The sequence below is a fragment of the Haplochromis burtoni genome, unplaced genomic scaffold (genome assembly GCF_018398535.1).
Source record: "Haplochromis burtoni strain Fernald_Lab_line unplaced genomic scaffold, NCSU_Asbu1 Contig_109, whole genome shotgun sequence".
NCBI lineage: Eukaryota > Metazoa > Chordata > Actinopteri > Cichliformes > Cichlidae > Haplochromis > Haplochromis burtoni.
In genome coordinates, this window is record NW_024582470.1 from 893,957 (window position 1) to 906,806 (window position 12,850).

Consider the following 12,850-nt stretch of genomic DNA (forward strand, 5'->3'; position numbering starts at 1 on the left):
AGCTGCTCGCTTGTAGTTTGGGCTGATTCGTCACATTTCTCATAATCATCCTCACCCCATGAGGCAAGGGCTTGCATTGGATCGCCAGACTGAGGGCGGCTGATAGCCATTTTATACTTTTTTCATTTACAAAGAATCACACCAACAGTCACCATCTCACCAAGCTTCTTGATGATGGTCTTCTGGTCTATCCCAGTCTTTTGCTGCTCTACAGTCTGGTCCCGAAGTCCTTTGGTCTTACCCATGATGGGGGGAGAGGTTGGAAGATATTTATGCTGTGAATAGGGGTGATTTATACACATAATGAGTTGAGATCAGTACTATCTCTATTTAATTGACTGATTAATTGATTAACTGTAATCTATGTGCCACGTGGGCACACAACCAATTGGTGGGAGCCAGTATTCTGGCTGGGTTGTTGGGGATCAAATACTTATTTCACTCAGTGGCATGAAAATCAATTTTTATATAATGTGTTTTGGTTCTAGATTTCTAGTTGATATTCTGTCTCACCATTAAAGTGAAACTACCATAAAAATTAGGGACTATTTCCCCCACTGTACTAGTAATTTTCCATTTGCTATCACAGACTTAAGAGCTTATTTGGACTGGTGAGTAATAAGTTAAAGTAGCTCAGTTAGCAGCTGACCTGTAAGCACACACATCGTTAATTCACCTTCCTAGGCAAAGTAGGAACGATTAAGAAGGGAAAAAATGGCACAATTATGACTGTCAGTGAAATGAGTTAGGCTCCACAATGTCTGTAGGGGAAAATGTTTTAAATGCTCCTCTGGGAAGCAGTAAAATAAAAGTGCAATTTGTGATTTCTTAGATTGAAGACTATTGTTCATCTGACTGCTGTGCCAATAAAGGGTATATAATTGAAATACAATTGAATAGAGAGAGAGTGAAAACTGATTGGCTGAGAGCGAAAGCGACACTCCACAAATGTGCCCACTTCCCTCCCTCCATCCTCTTCCTTCACTTCCTGCAGTGGCAGTTCTCCGCTGCTGGTTGGTTTGTAAACATGGCGACTGCTGGTGCATCTGGAGATGACCTGAGGAAGGAACTGACATGTGCTATTTGTTTGGACTTCTTCAAGGACCCCGTTATTCTGAAATGCGGCCATAATTTCTGCCGCTTTTGCATCTGTATGCACTGGGATGAAAATGGCGGAGACTATGGGTATCAGTGCCCTCAGTGCCGAACGGTAAGTTAATACATTATATACGCCTATTTGTTTTTCTTTTTTGAACCTCGTCTGAAGGCAAATACCATAACACGGCGGTGCCAGTGTTTCTTCCAATGTCTTTTTTTTTCTTTTATAAATATCTACGAGAAATAACACCGCGTGTTTGGCTACTGCTTTTAAAATAACGGATACCTACGCAGTGCATTTTGCATTTGCTAGGATAGCTGGTTGTTATTGTTGGGGTTTGTTTTTTTTTTCCTCCTTCCCTTAGCTAACGATAGTCAACCTGTCAACACATGAGCTGGCAGGTTAAAAGCTTAGCTCCAAAAATGATATGATGTACGCAACCTTGTGCTTGGTTAGTCGTCCTTAGCTTCTTTCTTTATTCCGTCAGGTGTTCAACAAGAGGACTTTCACTAAAAACTATCTGGTGCAGAACTTGGTGGCCAAACTGGACGATCTGGAGTGCCTGGGCGCTTGTCCTGCCCCCTCCAAGCCTGTGAAATTTGGTGAAAAGTGTGAGCATCATGGTGAAGAGCTGAAACTCTACTGCCAGACCGATAAGAGGCCTATCTGTGTTGTCTGCAGGGAATCTAGATCACACAGGTTGGGTTTTGATTGACTTTACAAATATCACACCACAGCTCTGTGCCCTGAAAAGATTTTATTAATGACACATATTAGTAGTACACTGGACAGTGCGAACCAGATTTTTAGGAATAATAAGGGGGCGATGTAAAAAGCACCATTTTCATCTTATGTTTTGTGTCTGCCATGCTTAATGGTATTACCTTTAATATTAGCAGAATAATTTCACATTTTTACTTTTTGTGGCTTTGTGGGTGTTTTGTTTTTGTTTTGTTTTTGTTTTTGCATTCTGTATCGCCTAAATAACTTGCAAGCATTTACTAATGTAACCAGTATCATTGGAAATTGGGACCCCTAGCATGACTGGCAGCTGCTTATGACCCCACGCCAAGCTTGGGAAGCACTGCAGTATATCTGCATTTCGTAGTAAGATCCCAGGAGTGTTGTAGAATGAGGTTTTTGGCACTAATGTACCCAAGACTCATTTGGAGTAGAATTCAACTTTATGGTCATTGCACACATCACAGCTACAAGGCAACGAAATTTGGAAGCATCATTGTGAGTGCCTAGTGTACGAGTGTCCATCTGTGAATTAACTTTAGTTTGAGACCAGTATTGAGGAGGGGCAGCCACACAGTGTGCAATGACCTCAGCAAGACATTAAGCCAGCGGTCCCCAACCTTTTTTGCGCCACGGACCGGTTTATGCCCGACAATATTTTCATGGACCGGCCTTTAAGGTGTCGCGGATAAATACACCAAAATACAACTAGTACCGGTACCGAAAAAAAGAATTTATTCATAACACATGTGAAAAGACACAGGATAACAAAATAACGCTGAAAACAGATTAAAAACCCTGAAAATTATACATTTCACACCTGAGCCTCAACTCTCGCGGCCCAGTACCAAACGACTCACGGACCGGTACTGGTCCGAGGCCCGGGGGTTGGGGACCGCTGCATTAAGCGACTTATAGCAAGGGCAGACAAAGTGGGTGGGGCTCACACATAGATTATATAGAGGATGTACCTCTGAAAAGTGAAGCCAATGCAAAAGTGCTTTAAACATTTTATTTAAATATGCACTGGGGCATGTTTGCTATGGTTCTAAAAGACTTCCCATGTTTTGGAGCGCTATAGGGAAACTTCCCTCTGCCACAACTGTTAATCATTTTCTCCTGCATTTCTGGGTTTGGTTGCTCAATTCAGGTCATACTGTAGGCGAAACAAATTTCTTTAACTACATTTAAGTAGAGGAAATGCTGACTATCCAAAATAAGCTAACTTGTCAATGAGCATGTGGTGGTACCTAGGCAACCAGAGCCTGGAAAGTCTACTAGTCAACTACAAAGTGTCTGCAAAAAAGCAACTTAAAAAAGTATCTTTATCTTCAAATAACTGTTCAGAACTTTGTTTAAAAGAGCTTTATAAATAAAGTTGTTGTTATAAACAACTCGAGGATGAGTGCATTGGTGCTTATGTGGACATGCCTTTAGCTGACCAAATTTAAATTGTTTGGTCAGCAAAACAATATTTCAGAACTAGCATTGGTCATGGCTTTTAACTGTATCCTAGAAACTGATTTGCAAGCATTTGCATCTTTATTTGTTTCTCAAATTTTGCTTGGCATGTCAAACAGAAGCTGATGGTGTGAAATGGTACAAACATGATAAATGGTGACTACTTTGTTCACTGGGCAGGTGAGGGGTTACTGGTTCAAATTGCCAAATCGTACATGCATAGCTACCCTCTGCAGCCACTCTCTTGTCACAAGGGGTTGCTAAGGAAAAGATGAGAGAAGTGCACCCCTGTAGCTCTACATTTAGACTGTCTCAACTAGCTTAATACTCAAAGTTCCTGATCTCACCATTCTCTGTTCACTAAAATGTGAAGCAGTAATCTTTCAGGCTTCTGTTGTCCTAACTTAGAAGGAACTTTGTGCTCATTCTACAACACTGTAGTCTACCTTTAGCACCAGATAAGCAGCAGCAGTGGTCCAGCTGTCATACTAAAATGCATAAGGGACCCTGAAGTCCAGGGACAGATGCAGGTATGAGATGCTTATGAAAAAGACCTCAGGTTGTTTTCTAAAAGATCTGGGTTTAGGAGTCCCAGAAAAAGGCTTCACTTCAGAGAACCTTCCAGATGGACCTACTCTAAACAGAAAATATTTGATGTACCAAATGCTGTTGCACTTCAGAAATCTGCCTCAAAAGGGTTGCAAATGCACATGATATGATCCACGTAAGATTTACAAATGTGTACTATGGTTTTTGTACTGCAAATGCATACATCCAAACCTGAATAAATACCGATCATTTTTGCACAGTTTAGGTCACAAATCTGGTCATTGTACCTTTCGAAAACCTTCCTGTGTGTACAAATATCTAAGAACTACACGCAACTCCTCTCTTGCTCACTTACAAAACCTTAAATATGTGTGGCCGAATTGCCGATATGCACAGATCACATCTTATGCCCATATGGGGTTTTGAGACAAATTTAACGCTACCAGCTACAGATCCACAAATATAAGCTATGTTCAAATCCCAGTGTAATGCAGAGGATGGTCTCAAAATTGGAAGCAGTTTGTTCGCATTAACCAAAACAACTACCATGCTCATCTCATGCGGCCTCCTGGTGCCAGCTGGATGCTCAAGGCAAAAGCTGAATAACAAAATTCTCCTTGGATAACAAGACTGACTCTCTCCCCCACCCCAAGGCCACCCGCATCGACTAAAGACTGTTGACTTTTGCCTAACCGGGTGAAGGGACACTCTCTCGGCTGAACACATACGCATGTGCACTGACACAGACCTACACTCAATTACACCAGACCCTACACCAATTTCCCTCAGGATGAATAAAGTATTATCAATTTGTACACAGAAAATTTTACCTTTCGAAAACTTATTGGATTTGTGAGCTCAACTTGACTGTGTATAACTGATCAGTATTTATATTTTATTTATTGAAGCACATGCTCATGAGTCCATAAGTTACACACAACATTGCACACATTTGTAAAGCTTTAGTTTATGCTTGTGGATCATATCATACACTTTTACAACCCTCTTGAGGCAAATTTGTCTCCATATTGATGTCATAGCCTTCACTTTTGTAATCTGTCGGTGACCTGATGTGACACGAATAATGTTCATTGATTAAAGTGAAAGATGACTGAAACCTAAAACAGATTGTGGCTAGTTCCTGTCTTAGGTATTTACGAGTAACTTTTTAAACATTATTCATATAACTAAAAAAGGACTCGCTGAAAACTTTCAACCGTTCTAATCCACTATGAGAGGTTCTAAAACTGCTATTTTTCTGTCATAGCAGTTTCCCAGTTAATTCAAACGACAAGAAAAACTCTTTATAAACAACACACTGTGCAAAACGGATCATATGATTTGTGTTTATTTGTTCCTTTTTTATCCTCAGATGAGGAATTGTGTAAAATAACATTTGCTCTGTTGGATAATTATATTGTGGAAAGTTAATCCATTGGGATTTGTAAGAAACACAATCTAAACATCTGTCTGAAAGGAAGTTCTAGATGACACAGTGAGTCCAATGTTTTATTTATTTTTGATTAAAACAAATTGTTCTGTAACATGCTGAGTGTTTCGTTTCAGACACCATGATGTGGCACCAGTGCCAGAAGTTGTGACTGACATGAAGGTAGCAGTATTATTATTATTATTATTATTATTATTACTACTACCTTTTTTTTTTTTAATTAAGTAGTCTCCTATTATGTATTGGTAACCTAGACTCTTATTTACTGCATCTCTAATATTTGCACTGTTGCCCTGCTTTCCTGACTACATGTCTTCCTGTACATTTGTTACAGATGGAACTGAAACTGAGGCTAATGGAGCTCAACTGGCAGAAGTCTCAATGTGTAAAAGTTGTTACGGCTGATGAGCTCACTAAAAGTGAACTGAGGGTATGGAATGACTGTTCTTACTTGCTCTGTTTGTGAACTTGGTGTTCAAGTGGCCATTTTTTGCATATTGCATGCAAACATTCAGTTGTGCACGGTGAAATTTTAGTGGACTGCTGAACATGCATTTCTTGAGCATTTGTCTTAAAGTTATGTTAACATTATAGTTCTGGTCAGTCAATATTATTTTTGTTTTTTGTTTTTTTTGTTGGGGGGTAAGAGCCTTGTCAGGATGACTCTAGCAGATTCTCAGTTCTGTTTATTCCGCTTTGCTCAGGCTGACGTGCTTGTTTGCACAAATGACTCTGCCATATTATTTGGAAATGCATGGTCACATTTAAAAGTTGACTTAAACCACAGATCGTGTGTCATTTATACTTTAAACCAGCAGTGTCGTTGTTTGTGGTAGGCATCACTAGAACTGCAATGTGACCAGCGTTGGGTATAATGCGTTACTGTAATTAAATTACTTTACCACTGAAAAAGTAGAGTAACCGATTACTGTTCATTTTTAGGTATTTTAATTACAGTTACTTACAATGTACTTGCATTACATTGTAAAATTAAATTCTCTTCATCTCGTTTAATTTCAATAATTTATCTTCTAAACGTAGAAGTAAACTCTGCCGCTTTAACATCGCTGTAGTGCAGGTGCACGTCATTTCGCGCCAGTTTGCTGCGTAGTCGTATTCTAAAGCGGAAGATGTCGGACTCGGCTGAAGCGAGTGGCTGTTTTATGAAATGGACATATTCCTGTCTCTTCACTCGTCTGAAACAAGCAGACAAGAACATTACAGTAATGTGTAAGCCATGTCCTGGGGAGAAAAAAAAAATCAGTAGATCACTCCTGGTATTAACAGCGGCTGAAGCGCCTGACACGAGAGCATAGACAAACACTTCTGAGTGATCCTTGTTCATCATCCATGGATAACACCGCGGCAACTCCTGCTAAGCAGGCAAAATTAGATTTTACTTCAGCAGCACAGAAAGCATCTGATGGTGAGCTTAAAAAATGATTGCAGGCTACATTGTGGAAGAGATGCTACCGCTGCGTACTGTAGTCTCAGTCTTTAAAAAAATAAATAAATAAATAAAATAAAGTTATTATTTAAAGAGTTTAATTTCTATTGTTTGTCCACTCAAGGTTTATAGGGTTTTTAAGAAGTGTTGTAATCTCCCAGTTCTTTTAATCTTTGGGCTGAAGGAAGGACAATACTCAGTGTATAAATGCTCAATCAACAATCATTTATTTCCATACAATTCAACACACAGAGCATTAAGACGTCCGGACGGGAGAGATGCGGCCAGAGGGTCAGGCACATGTCTCTCAAAATGGTGGTTTTCACAGACTTTTATAGCTTCTGACAGCCCCCACCTAGTCATAAAAGCTACATCTTCACATGTTTTTCTACTTCTTAGCGAGACTGGCTCCTGACCTTGCCTCCCTGTCTTCCTGCAAAGGTGGGGGTATAGAATGTGGTTTATCTCTTCTGCCCTAGACTCAGAGTCTCCTTTCTCTTCATGATTCAGCAATAAAACATGTCAAGAACACAGTGTGAGACATTCACAGCAGATCAAGGATACAGAGTGATGCAAATTTATCTAATAACAGAACATATTCACATATTAGTTTAACTCAAGAGTATAATGAGAACTAGACTACATACACAGCACACCATCTAAACTAAAGGATAATACATGTCCTACAGCTGTTAACATAATTCAACTACATTGACTATGGTCATAAAATAACATGTTTTACTCATAATCTTCACAGAAGTATTTAGTTTAATTACTTATTGAGTAATTAAGTAACTTTTCCGACAGTAATTAAGTATTTTAAATGCAATATTAAGTAATTAAAGTAACTTGCCCAACACTGAATGCGACACATTTATCTTATACTTTTCTTTTGCTCTAGTTGAAAAAGCAGAGACTCAAGGAAAAGATTGAAGCAGACGTCGGTGCCTTGGTCCAGTTTTTGCTGGACGAGAGGGACTCGCTGCTTGAGAGCCTGGACGCTGAGGAAGTGGCCACCATGGCTGTTATAGATGACAACTTGAAGACTGTGGAAACGGAAGCAGCAGCTGTGGACAAAGCTATAGCAGCTATCCACAGCCAGATCAATGGAAAAACTAACTTTGAGGTCAGTTGACTTCAAAGGTTAACTTGTAAATTGTCAGACCATGGCTATGGCATAAGAGTTGGATAACGTTATTGCTGAGTTCCCCATCCCAAACCCTTCTGCTTCAAAAAGGATAAAGCAGTATTCTTAAGACTGAGACTGTCTTAAATACAGCTTTGGCAGGCCTGTAACATTCCTTTTTATCAGGCTTCTTCTGTTAAAAGCTGCACTACTGCCTTTACCTTTTTGTGTTAATGCAATCATGCTGCCTATGACAAACATGTGCCCCCTTTTATTTTTATTTTTTTAAACTGTACGCAAAAGTGAAAATGCTTGTTTATAACTGGGTGATAATCATACATTTTAAAGCTGAAATAAAAGCACAGCCATTGTCTTTAGGTTAACAATGCGATGGGAAAATTTGGTGCACAGAGTTGTAGTTATAAAATTAGACCTAGGAACACGCCCCTAGTCAACCAGAGTAGCCTTAAATACTGTTTACTGTAGATACTCTGGAGCCCAAATTGTTGTATTTAAATATCACATGGGAAGTCAAACGTGAAGTAAAACCCCACCAGCAAATAGCCGCCATCATCCAACATTCTTTATTTTGACAAGCTTCTCCAAATTACCATTAAAAGCAGAGTTGCTGTGGATGTGAGCATACTGCGTGGCCATTCATCATGCAAAGCCAAACGGTCATGAAACTGGTCTGATTTCATATTCTTATAAAAGGACTTTAAATATTAATTTGTGATAATCTGCAGACACCCTGATGACAGTTTACCACTGTGCACTAAGGATTAAGGATCAAAGCGTCCTTAAAATGGCATATGGGCACATGGGGCTGCTCAAAGCAACAAATGTTATGAAACTTGTTTGTTAGGGTTTGAATTATACATTAAACCACAAATTAAATATATTCTTTCTTTTCTTCCCCCCCCTGCAACAGAGCCTTGCTGAGACATTTAATGAGTAAGTAGCTTTTTGTTCATTTATTACAAAAATGCTTTACAAAAGCCCAGCATGTTAATTTCCATGTTTCTTCTGCAGAGTTGTACAGTGCAAGCCTTTCACCTCTTTGGAGCCGGTTAACTGTCCGACAGAATTTACAGACTTCTCAGGGCCCTTTCAGCTCATCATGTGGAAAAAGATGATGCACGTGCTGCACACCAGTAAGTTGAAGAATCATGTACTGTTAGTGCTTAAGAGATGCTATATTTGAACTGTAAGACTGATTTTTAGGCATGAGGTCGGGCATTTTCAGCCTAAAGCTTGCTGGATGGTGAATATATTAAAGTCTCTAAAGAAACCGCAGTAATGCAGGTTAACTTTTCTGCATGCTTTCTTTTTGAAACGGGTTACTGTCTAATAGGGCTGCAACTAATGATTCTTTTTGATAGTCAACTAATCTACATTTTTTTTTCTGCACACAGACTTTTATCAGTCCTAATAAGGATATGATTTTTATCAGCATACAAATGATTATATTTCTAAGCACAAATGACAATATAAAAAAATATCAATTCCAACAGGCAGTTTGTCTACCAAGTCTGCTCTTTTAAAAATGTAGTATCAGGTCAGCTTAAGACTAATGTGATTTAATCTGTCATGGCGTCTCCATAGTGCCCCAGAACCTCACCTTGGACCCAGACACCGCTCACCCGAACCTGCTTATCTCGGACTTTGACACCAAAGTGGAGGAGGGCCGTGTCCGCAGCCAGGAGCCAGACCTGCCTGCCCGCTTCAATCGGTTCTGTGGCGTCCTCTCCACAGCCCAGTATGCTAGTGGCCAGCACTACTGGGAGGTGGATGTGAGGGACAAAGGTGTGTGGTACCTGGGAGTGACCACAGAGTGCAGCAACAGGAAGGGCTTCGTCAGCCTCACACCCTCCGCAGGATACTGGAGCCTGTGCCTGCAGGACCGGCTGTACGCCAATGGGGAGGACGGACGCATTCCAGTTGCCGACTACTGGAATTCTCCTCGCGTGGGTGTGTACCTGGACTATGACAACGGGCGTCTTAGCTTCTATGATGCTGTAACAATGAAGAGGCTGTACATGTTTGACACCTGCTTTGAGGAGCCTGTCTACCCTTTCTTCAGCCCAGGGAAAAATGACCCAGGCAGCAGACTGCAAATATGCCACTATTACTGAGAGTTTAAACAAGTTTAACGCCTGTGTGTTCATTTCTGCCTGTTGGCAAGGCTTTATCTCATAGATCAGGCTGGAGTGATAGGCTGATGTTGACCCTTGAAGTCATGTATGCTTTTGAGTTGTCTTACTGGTTTTTAGAAAGTACATTTTACATTGAATAAAAAGTACCAGGTGTACACAAATTTGGTAGTTTTCAACTTGGACACACACTGTAGGCTCATACCACCTCCTTTGGCTGGGGGTTTGGAGAAGTGCTTTGCTATTCATCACTGTGTCTGCTGGGTTGCAGATGCCTCGGATGCTCTTGTTGTTCAGAGCATATTCAGTGCTGTTATCCCGTTAGCAACAACTATGCCATACTTCTACTACTATAAAAGCTCACTCTTAGAAGGGTCAGTGGTGAAGCATTGTCTGGTATAGTTTGACTGTCTGTTGTTATCATGCTACATTCCCTCATCAATATGAGACTGAACACTCAATTTTGTCCATATTGTACTGATTTTACAATTAGACTTCCAGGAATGAATGGAAGTGGCAACATCCATCAGTACAAATCATTTTATCACAAACCTTTTAAACACTTAATTTTATATAAGATGATAAAAACTTAAAGTTGCACGCTTGGCATTTTTGGACATTTCCCTCTGTATATTGCGGAGTTGCATCTGTCTTGCAGCTTATTTTTGATGCTGCATTTCCTCCTCCCCCCCCCCGCGGTGTTGAAAGCAGAATCAGTTTCAGCCAGTGTTGGTATTGGATCTGGATAGAAGGAAAAACTACGCATAGTATTCCTAACTGCGCTCAGCAAGCATTTTAGTTGTTGCACATATACTCTGGCCTATGCACTTTTTTTTTTTTTTTTTTTTTTCTTTTTTTAATATAAATTAGTCAATATCACATTGTATTTTAGTCTTTTTGTCCCCTAACTTTTTTTAAATGTGTTTTGGTATTATATTATGTTGTTGTTTGGGGTTTTTTTTTTTTTTTTTTTTTTTTTTTTTTGCTTTTTTTTTTTTTTTTTTTTTTTTTTTTTTAGGCCCACAATTTGCTTTGAAAACGCACCATGTGATCATTGACAGTATTGGAGAATGGCACCCCTATTCTATTTTTGGAGGTCTGCCATCACATGTTGGGACTGAAACTCTACTCTTTAACTTTGAGTATTTGCTGGTAAATGTTGTCTCAGATGGTGTATCTTATTCAATACATACTTTTTATTGCTGAAATGTATTGTTGGGCTTTTTTTGCGTGTGGTGGTGTGTGTGTGTGTGTGTGTGCTGTGTTGTGTCGGTGTGTGTGTGTGTGTGTGTTTTTTTTTTTTTTTTTTTTTTTTTGTAGCCCCCCTGGGGGGGGTTCTATTAATGTGATTGGTGTTTCTCACATTAGGATTAAAAGATGCAAAGTGTATTTGACTTGTAAGTCTGTCATCCATTTAAAACACTTTGTATTTAGACAATGCAGTAAAATTAGAATAGTATTGCAACTTCTTCCACAATTTCCTTTAAACTGAACTTTATCTTTGCTATAAGGTTACTAAAGATCAAAAACACGACATGTCTCTGCAATTTAGTATTTCCTGCTGCACTTGGGATCATTGTCTTGTTACATGCCTCAGTTTTTGCCATGCTTTAGCTGTCAGACAGATGGCCTTACGTTGAACTCTAGAGTACTTTGGGATATTTGGGTTATATTTTAGTTCCAGGTGTCCAAATGTGGTAGGCTTTGTTTTTTTTGAAAACTTGTCTTGAATGTTTTCCTGTTGCGTATCTTTGATTACAGAATGATACACACTTGAACTTGTTTGGAAATGACCTAACAGACTCTCCAGACTTTTAAAACTTTTGTATGACCCCTTAATTCCTATGAAAGCATTAAGTGTGTACTTATGTTTTCCCCATGCTGTTCCTGCGGTTGGGTGGAAGGCCATTTTGTAGTTTATCTGAGGTTTTACTTTTAAGACTTACACTTTTTAAATTGAAAGGTCATTTTTGTTTACCATGACTGTATCGTTTTCATCAGCTTTCATTTACGCTGAGAGTTATTACATCCAGCTGATAAAAATGCTAATAGCTTTGGTTCATTCTACTAACAAAACGGGCTGCTTGCCATTTTCATCCTTCCGTTCCCTAATCTTGAAATTGGGTGCGGTATTGCTAATTTCATTCTGCAAGAACATTTAAGGAAGAGGTGAGAAGGCTGTTCTTATTGTGTCCTCCTTTCTTTGATGATGACTCTTACTTGTTCTTGACTTAAAATAATTTGGGTTTCATGACGGGCCATACAAATGTGTTTAGGTTGACAATCCCATGCATACTTGAAGTAATACTTCAGAGAACCATTGCTGATTAAAGTCTTCTTCTGGCAGGGTTTTATTCAGATTAAGCTGATATTATTATGATTATTATTTTATTTATTTTAAAGGTTAGAGGTTAATATTTATTCACTCTAGCCAATCTTTTTTTTTAAATGGCTTTACCAGGAGATAGTTTTAATCTAACCTTATATTTAAGAATCTATTTATACACTGCACCACTGAATGCCTGGTGTGTAGCAAACACTTGTTATACACCAGCAGAGACTGATTCATCAAATGCTTAAAAGTTATTGGCTGCTGGGGTGTCTTGCAAGAAACTGGAAAGGCCGGGCTGTTATGACTCATTTGATTTATACAAAGGTCTCTTGAGAGAGGCTTCGTGTCAGTGTATTGTAAATGTGTTTTATAAAGTATTAAGTAACATTTTTCTGTGCAAAAAAAAAAAAGCCGTGAGAATATGATTCTCATGTCTTAAGTCCCAGTGATGTCGAGTTCTTTTAACATTAATGCAAATGCCAAGCCAGTAGA

At 39.3% G+C, this 12,850-nt stretch overlaps 1 protein-coding gene across 1 annotated transcript; it reads left to right on the plus strand.

Annotated features, from left to right (window-relative positions):
• Window positions 1-953: 953 nt before the first annotated feature.
• On the plus strand, window positions 954-10,743 carry trim47 (tripartite motif containing 47). The gene is made up of 8 exons (XM_005928072.3): window positions 954-1,210; window positions 1,587-1,798; window positions 5,417-5,462; window positions 5,635-5,730; window positions 7,649-7,873; window positions 8,805-8,827; window positions 8,906-9,027; window positions 9,479-10,743. The coding sequence occupies exons 1-8, from the start codon at window positions 1,028-1,030 to the stop codon at window positions 10,006-10,008; spliced, it is 1,437 nt and encodes a 478-aa protein (XP_005928134.1). The 5' UTR covers window positions 954-1,027; the 3' UTR covers window positions 10,009-10,743.
• Window positions 10,744-12,850: the final 2,107 nt, after the last annotated feature.

Coding starts and splice junctions, on each gene's coding strand:
- trim47 (XM_005928072.3), top strand. CDS start 1,028: ATGGCGACTGCTGGTGCATCTGGAGATGACCTGAGGAAGGAACTGACA. Junction 5,463..5,634: donor AAGTTGTGACTGACATGAAG/GTAGCAGTATTA, acceptor CATTTGTTACAG/ATGGAACTGAAACTGAGGCT. Junction 5,731..7,648: donor TCACTAAAAGTGAACTGAGG/GTATGGAATGAC, acceptor CTTTTGCTCTAG/TTGAAAAAGCAGAGACTCAA.